Here is a 16,126-nt window from a genome sequence, read left to right as displayed (position 1 = left end):
CACATGTTCGCATGAGTTGGGCGCGTTCCTCCCTGGAGGGAGAGTGAAAGAGTGCGAGAGAGAGTAACTGAGGTAGAGTGAAGGAGAGAGCATGAGTGAATGAGAGTAAAGGTAGTGTAAGCAGAGTTGATCTGCAATCAGACTTGACCTCTCACACTTCTGCTGTAATCATACCAACACAACTCTAAATACACACTGGTATGTATGCACACAAAACATGTGCTTCAAAACTTCTTTAGAGGTGATGCTACAGAAGAATCTCTGTTGTTCTTCAAACCTTTGAGCAGCTTTTATTGAAACATGAGATATTGTTTCTGATATGGGTCAACATTTTGTTGTGAATGATTCCATTCACATTTCTTACGGTACTTTTCCACTACATGGTACCTACTCGGCTCGGCTAGGCCACTGTGCGAATCTGGTACCTGGTCCCTGAAAGCAGGATACTTTTTTAGTTCCTGCTCCCACCTAGCTCCAAGTGAGCAGGGTAGAGAATAAACGTGACATGTAAATATTGCAGGGTGCTGATTGGCCAGAAAAATCTGACCTCGAAATGCAGACCTCCAGCACAATTTAGCTACTTCTATAGTCTCCAAGCTACCACAGAGATAGCATTGTTTTGTCCAAGTCACAATGGCAGCAAAGAATGAAAACTCTGACACAAATGATCTGTCTGAACTAAAGTTTGGAGATGTATTCAGTCCCAAATGACAACAACATATGAATACATTTCGAGTAACCAACATGCTTAACATTACCACTGCTGTTGTGGTTTCCAAAGCCCACAGTTCCCGTTACAGACAGTGTTTTGCAATGTTATAGGCTACATTTTGGGGCAGGGGACCAAGCGAGTATAAGTGTTATGTGAAGTAGAGATACTTTTACATCTACAATGTTGCTAATATTACTAATCACTTCTCTAAACCTAATCTGATCAGTCAGTCATTTGTATCAGTTCTTAGGTGATTCATTAAATATTTCCAAAAATATATCCTTGGATTTCCTTTTTTATTCCAAATCCAATGGGGCACTTCTGACACGCCCTGGAGCCACATTATGCTCGGGTTAAGCCAATGACCTGTACTGACGTGCATGCACACACACAAAAGGTTAGTTGAGTTAGTGGAAACTTACATAAGCTTTTCAGACAATGGACAAAAACCTACATTAACATTTAAAAAGATTTAATCAAATAGGTGTCATTTGTCATAAAAGATGCTTTACTCAAATTCACCCTTGTGAATATGACAACTGATGCTTGTAGGAATAAAATGTTTAAGATATTTATAACAGCATTATTTTAAGTCATGAAAGGCTTGTGTGTGTCGTGCAGACCTACGATCAAACATCTAAAATAATGTTACCATAATAATAATAATAATAATAATAAAGGTTATTATTAGGCAACACGGACATGTCACTTAATTTTGGGTTGAGAGAGAAGGTGTGTACATTTGGATACTGATCATATGCTGCCACATCCAGCTTGTAGTAGTTGGCTTAAACTGGAAACAAATAATCTAGTAAATGAGATTAGGTAACAGCAAATATGAACTCTCTGTGAGCTATAGCACCTGCAGACTGACCTGCCTCAAGGCCGACTTAATACCTGCAGAAATTGCTCCAGTCACCCATCTGCTTAGACGGCATACTTATCAAGTGGATAGCAACACTAATTACTCTAAATTCTTTTTTTTTTTTTTTTAAAGGGAATTGAACTTTGATATTTGTTTTTCCAAATATCTGCATATTTCAATGGCTAGGATTTAACTTAAATCTTAGCCATGCTCCAAAACTTACAATGGGTATTTAATGTTCCTAAAAGCACCTCTACATAAGGATATTGCACAATATCTCTTACATATGTAAAAGTTGCCCAAAGTAATATTTTTCTTCCATCCTCTTGAAACTTTAACAGTTAAAAGGGAAAGGAATGAATTCCCACCTCCAAAAAAGTTCGAACAGAGGCATGTTTACCACTGTTACCTCATATTCCTTTAATAATAACACTTCTTACCTCTTTGTGAACTGAGCATACACATTGTTGCAGTTTTGCAGGTTAAACTTCAGCTGCACCTGGTCACAGTTGTTCATTTCATCTCATGATGTGCCCGTAAGAAACAGGTCTGAACTGCAGTCCAGCCAGTCAAGCTCATGCCCACTAAGTCTACAAAGCCTCACTCTTGCAGCACATGCAGAACGAAGCCTGGTCTAATCTTGCTGACATAATCTTGTACTTCTCATTTATGAGCATGTCTCTTTTCCATAAATGAAACTCTCTCACATACTCAAGTCACTTATGCATTAAGAACTGATGCACCCCGATTTAATGAAAGATGTTGGCTTTCGCACCTTTTGTTCAATGTGTGAATAGCTTATTTTGGCTTTGGCACAGAACACAACACCCCTTTTCCCCCCCAAAACATACTGAAACATTGACTCATCTGATAACACAATACCTCCACTGTCTGTAGGACTGCATGAGAGGAGTATTTTACTACAAATTCCAACTTCTCCACAAACAAGGTTTTGTAAACACCATCTCTCCCTTCTCTCATTCTGCATTACCAGTAATAAGAAATGTATTAATGGTGATACAGAATGAGAGAAGGGGAAATAATGGTTCTACACGAGTTATTTGGTAAAGAAAATGGTTCTATACAGAAATCTGAACACTTGAAGTTTTGCATAATTAAAGGGTTCTTTGCTTTGTGAAAGGGTTCTTCAGATTGATGGAGAATGTGCTATAGAAGGTTCTATATAGCACCTTTCAGAAAAAGGGTTCTATATGGCACCGAAACTATTCCCCCACTGTAAAAATGTCAAGCTTGTCACAATAGAAGGACTATGTTTTAAGGAAGGAGTATTTTTTAATTTCACCTAAAAATGATACTAGTAAAAAAGAAGTTAAAGAGATACAAATATAGAGATATACATTCACTATAATAATTAATATAATAAAATAACTTAGATTATGCCAAATTTGTCACTGTTAATCAAAAGCACAAAAAAAAACAACACTATATGAGACAATTTATGATAAAGGGCATTGACATTAGTGTAATTCCAGGTGTATTTGATCATGTTTGGTAGCTTGCTAAACCACACTGCGGGTTCTGTGAAGGACATGAAATAAAAGGATTTTTGAGTACAATTACTTTAAAGCTTTATATGTCAGGATTGACTGAGAAGGACATTCAGTTAGAGTACATCAGACCACAGAAAAAAAAGACAGAAAACACATTACAGAGAAAAAGTGCATTCCAGGCCTCAAGAACAGGCATTCTTTAAGTTGTTGATGAGGTTGGTCAAAACACACACAGATGATTTGTCTTCTGGATTTAAAATATTATGGAAAAAGTCTTCCCACAATGGACCCAGGGGCTCACTAAGAACAAACAACAAACATATACACAATCATCTCACATTGTTAAACATCCTCTATTGATTTAGAAATAAAACTGTAAGTTTCAACTATTAACCATTTGTCTAAGGACAATTAACTGATTGATCATACCCAAGGTTAGATTCAGAGTCTTCTGCCAACCTCCAGTACAAATCATCTTTAACTAGCTTCATGCTTGTTCCAACAAGCAACAAGTGGACTATTTCTGCAATGCCACACAGGTCAACCTGTTAAGGGTGAGAAGATTGAGATGATGTTTTTAAAATCTCATGACTTTTATGTAGCATCAAGCATCAGATCAGCACTTTAGTCACAGACAGAAGCTTTAAGGAGTGTTCAGACTGCTTTGTTGAATGAGGCACAATATAGAGCAGCCAATCAGAACAATACATAGGCACAAGACAACAAATTCAAATGAGCAAACAAACAATTAAAAAAATATATAATAATAATAAAAAAAAAAGTTTTATTCTAGAGATAAAACATAATGGTTGGAAAATGATCATGCACAAATAAACCATGAGAGTTTTCAATACATAAAATACACACAAATAAAACAGATCTCAGATTAATAAAAAACAAAAACAGTCTCTTTAAAATACAGTAAGATAAATAAGTTTACTTCTAAGATTATAACTTAACACAGAGATAAGACATTTTGTGACATTAGTATTTTGCTACTGGCACCTTCCTAGTACGCTGACATTTAGAGTGCTTTCGCACATACCTTGTTTGGTCAGGATTTTTTTTTTAGAATTTTCACCTGAATGAAAACAGCAGGTGTGGAAGGTGCCTCAGACCACAGTCCGGACTAAATTTGTTCCAACCATATGAGGTGGTCTTGGTCTGGATCTAACTGAACCAATTTGGGTTGTGTGCAGTGTGAAAACACTTGGTTCTGACTTTGAGAGCAATTTCAAGTTGAGGCATGCTATCATTGCCCCGTCAACAACAACATTATTATGTTATTTTCTTCCAAACTCTTCTGGATGACGCATATTAAATCTTAATCCCTATTCAGACCGGATTTGTTTTACCTGAGTAAGTAATGTAATGTAATTTTACTGCAGGACATCTCATTTTTATGACGTTTGATTATGTGTGTTGTACATTCAAAATTGTACATGGAATGAGAATAACATAACACCTCTCCCCAGTGTCATGCATCCATTGTCATTTTCTTAAGCGTGATACAGTGGAAAATATATATAAAAGCAAAAATGTAAACAATTGAGATTCCCATTGTATTACTTATCCCAAACCAAACTCTAGCACACTACATAGCATAAATAAATACTACATAATTATCAGAAAGGCACTCATTAGGAAAGAAGGTAAAGTGCATTTGAATAGGTCTTGGGACACAGCATTAATCAACCATTCCAAAATTCAACAGTTTAAAGATGGGGGAAAATGTGAACACGAAACTGGTAAAGGAAGCAAGCATTACGTATGTAAACATAGCACTAATATTATAGCACTACTACCAGCAGCACTGACTTTGAAGTAGGTGTTGTGGTAGTAGTGCTATAATATTAACAGTACACTCAAAATTTAATTAGTTTGTTTGTTTATTTTTTTCAGCTACCCACTGAAATGACCACATGCCGACATCAGACACACACCTCTCTATAAACCAATGTCAAGTATGGGGAGAGACATCCCACACTGGTGATAAAGACAGGACATGGGTATATCATCAAGTTCTTTAGTGTGCTTGCTAAATTACAATGTGAAACCAAACCTTACTGGATCACATATATACAATGTAACTAAACACAAACAATGATTCAGGCGTTCGGGTGTGAAAACACCCCTTAGATGCACAAACAGCCCAGTTATAAAACATACCTGATAAGGGGAGGCAGTGGACAACAATAAGCCCTGTTTAATGTAATCCTGGGCAAACGGAAGATCTTTCATCATCACCTCAGGCTGCAGCTCAAGGTCCAAAGAGCTGGAGAAATCAGTCCCAAAAACAAAACTGTCTTCACAGCTAGGAAAAGAATTATAGCTTAAATCAATATGAAGCCAATGCAGTGACTGAGCAATTAGTTTTATATTATCCATCCATTATCTGTAAGCGCTTATCCAATTCAGGGTCACGGTGGGTCCAGAGCCTACCTGGAATCATTGGGCGCAAGGTGGAGGGGGCGCCAGTACTTCACAGGGCAACACACTCACACATTCACACCTATGGTCAATTTTGAGTCGCCAATCCACCTACCAACGTGTGTTTTGGGACTGTGGGAGGAAACCGGAGCACCCGGAGGAAACCCACGCGGACACGGGGAGAACACACCAACTCCTCACAGATAAGTCACCTGGAGCGGGAATTGAACCCACAACCTCCAGGTCCTTAGAGCTGTGTGACTGCGACACTACCTGCTGCGCCACCGTGCTGCCTTAGTTTTATATTATACTTTATCGCTAATGTTTAATTTTTTAATAATTTGGAAATCTAATAAAAGCAAGCATACCACTACCTCAAGGTAACATTTGGAAAGTGAATATTTGATACAGGTTCAATTTTAGTCGAAGCACTTCTGATATGGTGCAGTTTTGTTTTATTTTTTTTTTACGATAACCAAATAAGCTTTTGTCAAAAAAATATACTATTAGACAAAAATACTGATCATACGTTTGCATAGCCCACAGCAGATATTTTATACATGTTCAAAACACAATCACACATCATGTAAACATCACAATTAGGTACATGCACAGACAGGCAGCCTCAAAATAACTTGCCCATCACTTTTGTGTGCTATACTCCTCCTTGAGGCAAAGAAACAAGGACCAAAACTTATTGTCAGATACTGTAGGTCAGCTGTACCTGCATAGCATTAGTGTGTCTGGTCTTAACGTTCCACAAACAAGACGACAGGAGTGCATCTGTTTTACCATCTCCAGCAATTGAACAGCCACTACTGGAACATCTCTTTTATCAATGTGCTCTTCTAGTAAACACTTAATATAAATGAATGAATAAAAAAAAGAGAAAACAATAAGAAATCTATACAAAATGATTAAATAGACAGTGAAATATGTAGTCTGTCTAAAAATGTGATTACAATAAATGAAGAGAGAGGCATACTTGAATAGTCTGTCCTCGATGAATCCTCCAGAGTGTGAAAGAGCCGTTCTCGTAGAAGTAGCAAGTGCTTTGAGCATGACAATGCTGTAGATTGGCAGGTAGCCTGGCTCTCAGCTGGGAACAAATGTAGAAATCCCAAGGTACTGCAGATTCATCCACCTGCACAAACCAAAAGAATGCAATAATTCATGTCTCTGCCTGTTCAACTGTTCAACCTCCAAGACTGACAACTGAAGCTTTTACTGCTCAAACACATACCTTAACAAGCACAGTACCACTACTGGAACAATACAAAGATCTCTCCACATCAATAATCTTTATGAAGAAACATGTTTCACCATCTAGAATGCAAAAATATATTCAGTCAGAAGTCTAGACCTGTTATATTAAGTTAATAATAATAATAATAGTAAAGCTATAGTTATAAGCATGCAGAGGGTACCAAAATTCAGGTCATCGTTATCCGTGGGTAGATGTCCACTCTTTGTACTGAAGTTAGGAAAAGTACTCAGGTCCATGTTATCAAGCAGTGCTTTTCTGACAGTTAGACTGCAGGGATTGACTGTTTTACTCTCTGATAAGAAAAAATATATATATTTGTGATAAGCTATGTAGTAAACACTGTTCTCAACAGCAGTGAGTATAAATCATCTGTTCTGTCTACTGGGGACTGAAGAAATATATTTATTATATTTACAATTATGTTTTAAAAGGTACAGCCAGACAAACATTAAGCCTGTTATTTATACTTGCTCACACCTAGCTAAGTCACTTTGGTAAATTCCAATAAGTTTTAGAAAAAAAAGGCCTATGTTGCAGCTCTATATTGTATTGGGCTGACTTTTACAGGCTCTTTCATAGCTTATTTTTCACAAGTTTTCAGTGCCTCCTGGTGGCCGAATGATGCAAAACAACAATACAACCCACATAACGCTAAATAAAGGAGAGACACTCAAACAGAAAAAAACTAGTCTTGTGAATGTCTTGTGTACATTCTTGTGTAAGCCAATATACTGTTGCTAAAGAGTTAGGCTCGTAATATTTTGAAGGAATTCTCTCAGAGGATTGACTTACCAAGGGCAGGAGCTGACTCTGATGTTCTTGAGATAGACTGGTTAACCTTTGTATTCTCAGGCTGAGCAGAGGGTCCATCTTGTGATTCAGGCTCCCCAGTGGAGGTGCAGGGAAAAGAGGTATATCCCCACTCATGACTGATTTCCTGGATTGGGCTTAGGAAAATAAATACATTTCGAACCAAAACTTGTTTGAGAAAAACTTGTTAATATTACTAATCTAATCTTTGTCTGCTTGACTTTAAGGCAAACACCAATTTGTGTTTTTGTTTCATGGCTCTAACTTATCTGTCTGGTTCAGCATTACTATGCAGTGTCAGCTCCAGTAACAAGGCATGTCTTATAATGAGCCACAGAAGCTTTTTCCCCAAAATATATTTTCGCTATAAAAACAATACAGCTTGGTTTCCAAATATAATCTTCAATATCCTATATATGCTTGACTCATGTACAGTTATGATTTAGGTATACAATAGTATGATTATTGTCCTTATGAGGGTTTTTATTACATGTGCGAACAAAACAAAAACCCAAACTACAATAATTGTGTTATGTACCTCAGCTTTTTTGTCTGTGCTACAGCATCAGGGTTTGGTTCTTTGAAGATGACTGAGGCTGTTTTGTTGAGCGATTCACATTCTTCCATTAGAGCTTCCTCTGAAGGGTTCTGCTTTACTGGTCCCCCAAATGGTGTAGAGGCCAGCTGAGCAGCGCGGACAAAATCACATGTGTCATCTGGACTTCTGCAAAGAGTCTTATTCCAGTGTCCATTGATGATGGCTTCCTCAGAGCGTGAGATGGAGGCATCCTGAAAGGAAATGATACTTTTGTGGCTTAATCTGAAAATGTTAAATACCTAAAATGGTCAAATTAAAAGGATGTTTCGAATGAAACCTTACTTTGTCACTGGGACTTTCTGAAGCAGGCTGCCTGACTTTCAAAATGGAAGTAGGTAGCTTCAGTGATTTTTGGTTTGCTGAGAAAGATCTTAAGTTTAGGAGAAAATGTGGAGTTTTAAAATAGATGTCTAGGAAAAAAGAAAATCTGTAAAACATCTGTAGATTGAGTTAAAAAAAAAAAAAATCTAAGTCCACACCTTGTGTTTGGTCTCTCTTCATGTACAATGAAAGGTTTCGATGCCCGTGAAGACTTCTGTTTAATGGCACTTCTTCCTAAGGGGAAAACACAAAACAATAAACGCTATTATCATTTTGAACTGTGAGAAACAACTGCTCCTTGGATGTGTCCCAGGAAGTTTGGTTACATTTAAACTATGAAAGTTTACCACTAATGTGAAACTGTATCAGTGACTGAATTATTTCATTATTATTTTTTTTAAACATAGTATATACTTCTTCAGCAGCAGGATGAATACTAACATGAAATGGGTGAATTAACAATGTACATTTCTAACAAAATGTATTATTTTAACATAAAATAAATAACACTAAAATGTCTAAAATAAGCTATTTAGACAGCCATTTGAATGTTGAAAAATATTGTTTCTATGTACAGTCCCAAACAAATAGAAAATAAAAATAAAAATGAGAACCAAAGTATACTATGTTTTGTGGTGTTACACACTTCTGCGTTTAACTGCTGACTGACTCTTCATTTTATTTACTTTCGTGCCTGTTTGATGACAAATCCAAAAAACACACTAAGTAACTGAAAAATAAGTGCTTATCTACTCACCTTGTCCTATGACTTCATCTTGACTCACTAAACCAGTTCTAAGAAAACACAATATTATTCTTAGAATAACAAATAACGCTGCATAATTTCATTCTGCTAAACCTAAAATCATGACTTACCTCATGGCAGAGTTGCTGGACATTTCTGGCTCACTATATATTTTCAGTGGAGCTGTCTCAACTGGAATAACAGGAGCGCAGCTAACTCCAGAAACCTTGGAGGAGCACTGTGGAACTTCAGATTGCTAAAGAACAAAATCACCATATAATATGAATGAAAAAAAAAATAATAATAATAATTTAAAGGACACTTCGCCTATTCAAAATGTTGAGAAGACCTCACCTTCTGGGCTTCACCTTTTTTCCCTTGAATAAGTTTCTGTTTCTGCTCAATCTGAGCTCTCAATTGTTGCTTCATTTGGCTCAAGTGCAAGACTTTTTCTGAGAATAGAAAGAAATAGTGTAACAATATACTGCTATTAAAAGAAAAGTTTTTGCATAGTAACCTTTTCAGGAAAGGGCAAAATGGTCCTTATTACATTCATTCATTGTCTTTTACCAGAGCCACTGGAGCCAAGGGCATTGGATGGCGCTCCACCATTTCAACACAGATCCACTGCACCTAAACAGCTATGTAGCTCTCTTGCTGACAATCAGCATTGAAAATGGTGAACGTAGGCACATGCACAACTTCTTTGGAGCATCCTGCTCTACTGAGTACACTGTAGAAATGGTACAAGCTGTGCCCTCAAAAATTTCACCTTTAAAAATCTGATTTAATTATGGATGTGTGGAAATTACATGAGCTAAAAGTAAAATAAACACCTTCAGACTATTTGCTTCAGTATACGTAGGTACAGACCATGGGAAAATTAAACTGTGGGTTGCTGAATATAAACACTGCAAGACCTCTGGAATGTGTTCATTTAGTACTTACCATTCAACTGTTTAAAATAGCGGCGAGAACGCAGCTCTTCAAATGAAAATTCAGTTCCCTCTGCAAACACAAGATCCTTGCAGTACATGCTCTGAATATTTTGTTGGACACCAAGCTCTTCTTGAGCACCACTCCCTCCTGATGATGGCATCACCCTCTCCATGGGGTAGCTAAGTCACAGCAGAGCATTTCAGCATTAATCAAGAACTAAAGTCAAATCCTTCAGACAACAGGTGTGACTTGTGGAGTGGGCAATAGTAAAGCCTTCTACAAAGAAGACTAGAGTTTGCATATCTGATTGGTTAAGCACAAAATTCTTGGACATTCCTATCCATCTATAACTTGATAAAATTGTAAGTCAATCTATATATTGTTTTATGATAGTACTAAGTTAAGGTTTTATTTAAAAACATTTTTCAAAATGGTGATGCAGTTTAATCACTGGTCCTATCATCAAAGACTACTAGTTCAATCTCCAGTGATTCCACAGCTATCTGCAACTGGGGTCAAAGAGAATAAATATAGCCTTAATCTCTTTAGATACACCCTCCTCCCTCCATCAACCAGCATCATGCTAATTAATGTGATAGCACAACATACAACAAACTGTCTTCAGCATTTAAAGGTGATGGTCATGATTTCCTAGCTCTTCAGTCTCTGTGTGTTTGAAACCTTAAGTGTTTACTAGGGATGCGCCGACTTCAGGCCGATATGATTAACTGATAATTATCACCTTAATTTTATCTTTTTGTAATTAAAGCAAATTCACATTGAATTAAAGAAAAACAAATACTTTTTATCATAGGTTGTCGTAGGACAAGCCTTTTCTTCAGTATTTGTATATTTCTTTTTGATTTGAGCTGTTTCCAGATGAATGGTTTGTAGAGGTGTTTGTTTTGGAGAGCGAGGAAGAGAACGAGTGTGTTTGAGCGAGTGTTTGTAATTATTTATCATAGTGTTTCAGTAATAAATTCAGACGCTGGATGACTATCTATTTTCATGCGTTTTATATAAGAAGGGCTCCTGCACTGTGTTGGCTGAGAGTATTTTTCTGTCGGTTAACCTGCTGTGTGTGTTTACACCGCTATTTGTGTGTGCATGTACTGAGCGTCGATGATATTTTAAATTAGTTTTCACCACAGAGAAATTTAATCCCAGAAACTGTTATCTGCTGAAACTGTGAAAAATGTCCAAACAACAGAGATAATTGTGTATAGAAAGAAAACAGACCTAAAGTGTTACAAAACTAAACAACTCAATTTACAAAGGAGTTTGTGATAATTATATCTGTGAATAAAACCTTCAGCCACATACAAACATAAGTTGTTTTTTCCCCCTCAAATAGAGATTCTCCATAAAAGACGAGGAGCTTCTGAACGTAAACCAACCAAAACAGTGTTTCCCTACAATCTTAGACATTCCCTTTAACCCATTAGTGGCAGGAAAAATTTGATAGGTTATTTTTATTATTATTAATAGTTTTCATCTTTCATGTACATCACCAATATTTACTCCATCTCTGATTGTGAGGGTTTTAAAAGTTTTTAGGTCTGGTAGAATCTGTCATATCTATGTTTGATTGCCCAATTTCATGGGTGCAGCACCCTGTTTGCCGCTGCTGTTATGTTTCATATCTGGCAACCTGGGCTGTATATACTGCACTGTGACTGGGAGATATCACTCCGCACAAAATACTGTGGATACGACTGCAATTTATATAAATAAATAAAAAACAAGTTTCCTTAATCTCTGATAACACACCCTGGTAAATTCATGATTAAATTCAGTAAACATTACACGCTTCTCCTTTAAGCTACGTTTATTTATTGATTTTACAAGTGAATTTTAACAGATGTTCTATAGGGAACAAACTTAAACATGTCAATTTGTTTTAAACGTAATTCTCACACAGACAAATAAATAATTAAATATTAAAATTATAAAGACGTGTGTACAGGTCACATTTAAAGCTTTATTTTTTCCCACCCAGCATTTAACGTAAACCTGCTGTAGAAAATTCACAAGTGAATCTGAGTGTCTGTGGTATGATGGACTTAACGTTATAAACGGACCGTTTCCCTGCTCAGCCAAACGCTCCTGTGCGTTCACAACTACTCCACAGCTCCGTTACAGAGTCCGAGGTACAGGCTTCATTACTCACCTCCGTTGCTGCTGGCTGTTTATTTCCTCCTTTTCCATGTTTTTTGTGTTGCTTCAAACAGAAACTTCACAAAGCTGTAACCGCGAGTCTCCTGACAACTTCAAACTCCGAGGAGAAATTCAAATCCGACCACGTGACGATGACGTTCTATTAAAGCACCATTCGCGGTTGTGTAGGGCGAGGCCCATTTCGCTTCCTGCTCCCTATGTAGCAATAATACTGGCCAAGACAGCCCAACACATAAATCTGCCTATTTATTATTTTATTATTACCGGCCTGTCTTATTTGCAACAATTTGATATATATATATATATATATATGTGTGTGTGTGTGTGTGTGTGTGTAAGTTTCCTATATTCTACTGTAAAACAGCATGAATTAAAATCAAATTGTTGCAAATAGGCATTGTTTTAACAATATAATTATTATGAATTATATAAATCAATACAATATACAAACTGCTATTATGACTTACCTAGTTCACTACATAGGGAGTATTTGTCAGCTATGTATGTAATGGCTTGTAAGATATTTAATGTAAATATTACTAGGTGGTAGGGGGCGGCACGGTGGCGCAGCAGGTAGTGTCACACAGCTCCAGGGACCTGGAGGTTGTGGGTTCGATTCCCGCTCCGGGTGACTGTCTGTGAGGCGTTGGTGTGTTCTCCCCGTGGCCACGTGGGTTTCCTCCGGGTGCTCCGGTTTCCTCCCACAGTCCATCAATACAGGTGGATTGATGACTCCAAAGTGTGTGTGTGTGTGTGTGTCTGCGTCTGCGTTGCCCTGTGAAGGACTGGCGTATATTTGGGTGTATTCCCTGCCTTGCGCCCAATGATTCCAGGTAGGCTCTGGACCCACCGTGTATAAGCAGTTACAGATAATGAATGAATTACTAGGGGGGAATTGTATGGTAGCTCTAGGGTTCTGGAAGTACAGGTTAAAATCCTACCTGGTCACTGTGATACCAATATTATGAATAGTTTTTAAATTAGATTCAGAAATGGCAAAAAAAAAAAAAAAGTATGATTGTATTGATTTATTTAATTCATAATAATTATACTATCAAAATAACGTTTATTTGCCAAAATTGAATTAAATTTCTGTTATTTTACAACAGAATACAGGAAATTTACACATGCCTGAAACGATATGAATCATTGCCATTTACAGTTTACAGTTACACACAACCTGGATAAAGCTTGGCATTTTATTATATACTAGTCAAGGATATGCATCCATCCTACAAAATTCATTCATTCATTGTCTTTAGCCACTTATTCAGTGTCTGGAGCCTATACAACTTTTTCCCATTGATCCTGGGTAGGTTACAGACCCTGAATAATCAAAGCCAGAGCATTTTACAAACACCTTACATTAAAGACCCTGATATATCCTAACCTAGATTTCTAAAAATGAATGTGTTCTTATTTTTATTTCCACGGGTAACAGTTGAAGTGGATGAATGGTTGGTTTAACATGACACCGAAAGAAACTCTTCTTCTTGTATTATCCCATATTTGTGCTAAAACTGTTTTTGTATATGCTATCTACAACACTCTGTGGAATAACACACTGAGAGACTATATATCAAATATAATCGAATATGCTTTATCCACAATTCTCCAATAAGTGGACCATATAATTTGTGACTTAAGTCAAAATTCCTTGTCCTTTGAATCCGTTCCTGCCAAATTAGGACTAAACCGTGACTGAAACACTGGGGACCAATCACAAGCGGCTCTGCTGAACCCTCAAGGTCCAATCGAAGCGCAGGCTCCTCCCTTGAGGCGGGGTTTACAGGAACTTCAAAAGAAGCCCGCCAGCAGTGAGCTTTTAGTAAGTTACAGTCAGAGGAAGTAAGAGAAAGGTTAGAGTCAGAGTGAAGTCGTGAGTCGAGTGGAGAATATAATCAACGACAGCAACAGTCAAGCTTCAACAGCTTCAAGAGAATTTACTCTCAGATACTCCCAGGAGTCACCGCTTCCCAGGGCCCCACCAGAGACAGCCCTCAGGTTCCCCGACTACGCTGCTGAAGGTAGTAGACACAGCCAAGATTCCCACCTCAGACCGGAACTTCATCTGGAGCAAACACCTGTGAAAAGCTCATACTTCGGTGGTCGGGTAGGCTCTCATACGTGCTCTCAGGGTGAACGCTAAATCCAATTTAGATTTACCGTTAAATTACCTATTTAACTACACACCTCCTTTAGTTACCAGTTATAGTTAGTTTCTTAATAGTCTCATTTAACACATTATACATATTAATGTCCTTTCAATGCACATTATTTAAGGTCATAAAAAGGGTTGATTCACCAATTAGCCTGCCTATGAAATTTTAATAAATATTCCCATGTTGTGAAAGCTATTGTTATCCAAATAAATAACTTTTCTATATCATACAAATGTTCAGTATTTGTGTGTAGAATTTGCTCATGAAAGTTAAATGTAAACCTAGGCCCAAGAACTCACCTTTTAACCTACGGAAATTGCATATTTATACTTGAATGAAGTTATATGCTTTACCTGACCAGCAGGTTAATTAATAATTAATTAGTAATTAATTAATGACTAATTAGCTCACTCCGCTACTACATGTATGCTTCCAATACTACAAAAGTAAAACTTCCTCTAGGACCAAGCTGCTACATAAATTAACTCATATAAATGTTGTACCTAAAGTGCAACAATGCAAGACAGTAAAATAACAATAAACAACGAACATTAAATACTAGGGAGATGGGGGACAGTAGTGCAGTTCGATTAACCTAGGTTCCCATTAGGGGATGATGAAAATTGATATAAAGTGCAGAATGAGGCAGAAATTAAAACATTTATACTGGTGTAAACAGGATACAATGATTAGGGGGGTGATGTAAAGTTAAATCAAGTGCAGAATGGGACAGAACTGTAAACAAATTCCTTTAGTGGGAACATGATACGTTATAGGGCGTCACCGTGGTGCAGCAGGTAGTGTCGCAGGCACACAGCTCCAGGATCCTGGGGTTGTGGGTTGCAGTCCCTCTCTGTGAGTTTGGTGTGTTCTCCCCGTGTCTGTGTGGGTTTTGTCCGGGTGCTCCGGTTTTCTCCCACAGTCCAAAAGCACATGTTAGTAGGTGGATTAGCGACTCAAAAATTGTCCATAGGTGTGAGTGAATGTGTGATTGTGTTTGCCCTTTGAAGGACTGGCACCCCCTCCAGGGTGTGTTCCTGCCTTGCGCCAAATGATTCTGGGTGGACTCTGGACCCACCAGAACCCAGAAGTGGTTACAGACAATGAATGAATGAATGAATTAATGATACATTATTTCGCAGCAGATTAACAGTGATTTTCCAGTCCAGCGGTTCTTCAAGCAGCAAGTAATAAATAAAAGAATAAGTAGGTAAGGCTCAATGTACAGTAGGAGTGGTGTGTTTGTGTTTTTGTTCAGATATGCTTTCCTCAACCTTCACAGGAAGAAGAGATTTCCTGGTTGTGAAGTTTGTGAGTTAGATGTAGGCCTTTTTATGTTCAGCGGGAAATATTAACAAAGCCCATTTTCAGAGTATATGTTCCACTCTGAGCTAACACTTAAGTGGCTATCTGAAAGACTCTGGGTATCTTAGTCAACTGCAAAACAGACACCCTGACAAAATTTTTATTGTCGCTAGAGATATCAATCATGAATATTTCAAGCCAATTGTACCTAAATTCCATCAGCATCTGAACTTTACAATGATTGGCGAATGCACTGCATTGCCAGTGTGTACAGGGCAAAGTA

General features: G+C 37.5%; 2 protein-coding genes across 2 annotated transcripts in view; one reads left to right on the top strand and one right to left on the bottom strand.

Annotated features, from left to right (window-relative positions):
* Positions 1-2,595: 2,595 nt before the first annotated feature.
* On the bottom strand, positions 2,596-12,507 carry bub1ba (BUB1 mitotic checkpoint serine/threonine kinase Ba). Its single transcript, XM_066677519.1, has 16 exons — positions 12,369-12,507; positions 10,208-10,377; positions 9,614-9,711; positions 9,391-9,515; positions 9,272-9,309; positions 8,673-8,748; positions 8,476-8,563; positions 8,134-8,384; positions 7,578-7,732; positions 6,946-7,077; positions 6,762-6,844; positions 6,504-6,662; positions 6,243-6,376; positions 5,258-5,402; positions 3,518-3,633; positions 2,596-3,388 (listed from the first exon to the last, which is right to left on the bottom strand). The coding sequence occupies exons 1-16, from the start codon at positions 12,404-12,406 to the stop codon at positions 3,271-3,273; spliced, it is 1,926 nt and encodes a 641-aa protein (XP_066533616.1). The 5' UTR covers positions 12,407-12,507; the 3' UTR covers positions 2,596-3,270.
* A 1,818-nt stretch (positions 12,508-14,325) lies between these two features.
* The window catches only part of hpcal1 (hippocalcin-like 1), a 48,782-nt gene continuing 46,981 nt past the window's right edge, over positions 14,326-16,126 (top strand). The window contains exon 1 of the mRNA XM_066676727.1: positions 14,326-14,489. The gene's annotated coding sequence lies outside the window, so the exon portion shown is untranslated. The remainder of the gene's footprint in view (positions 14,490-16,126) is intronic.

The sequence above is a fragment of the Hoplias malabaricus genome, chromosome 7 (assembly GCF_029633855.1).
Source record: "Hoplias malabaricus isolate fHopMal1 chromosome 7, fHopMal1.hap1, whole genome shotgun sequence".
NCBI classification, from domain to species: domain Eukaryota; kingdom Metazoa; phylum Chordata; class Actinopteri; order Characiformes; family Erythrinidae; genus Hoplias; species Hoplias malabaricus.
Note: the sequence above shows the minus strand (reverse complement) of the source record. Positions and strands in the feature narration are given on the sequence as shown.

Excerpts from the sequence above, each read along its gene's own strand:
- bub1ba (XM_066677519.1), bottom strand. The coding sequence starts at position 12,406 with ATGGAAAAGGAGGAAATAAACAGCCAGCAGCAACGGAG. Across the intron at positions 10,378-12,368 it reads AACAGCCAGCAGCAACGGAG|CTACCCCATGGAGAGGGTGA; the intron begins GTGAGTAATGAA and ends GCTGTGACTTAG. Across the intron at positions 9,516-9,613 it reads AAAAAGGTGAAGCCCAGAAG|CAATCTGAAGTTCCACAGTG; the intron begins GTGAGGTCTTCT and ends TTTGTTCTTTAG.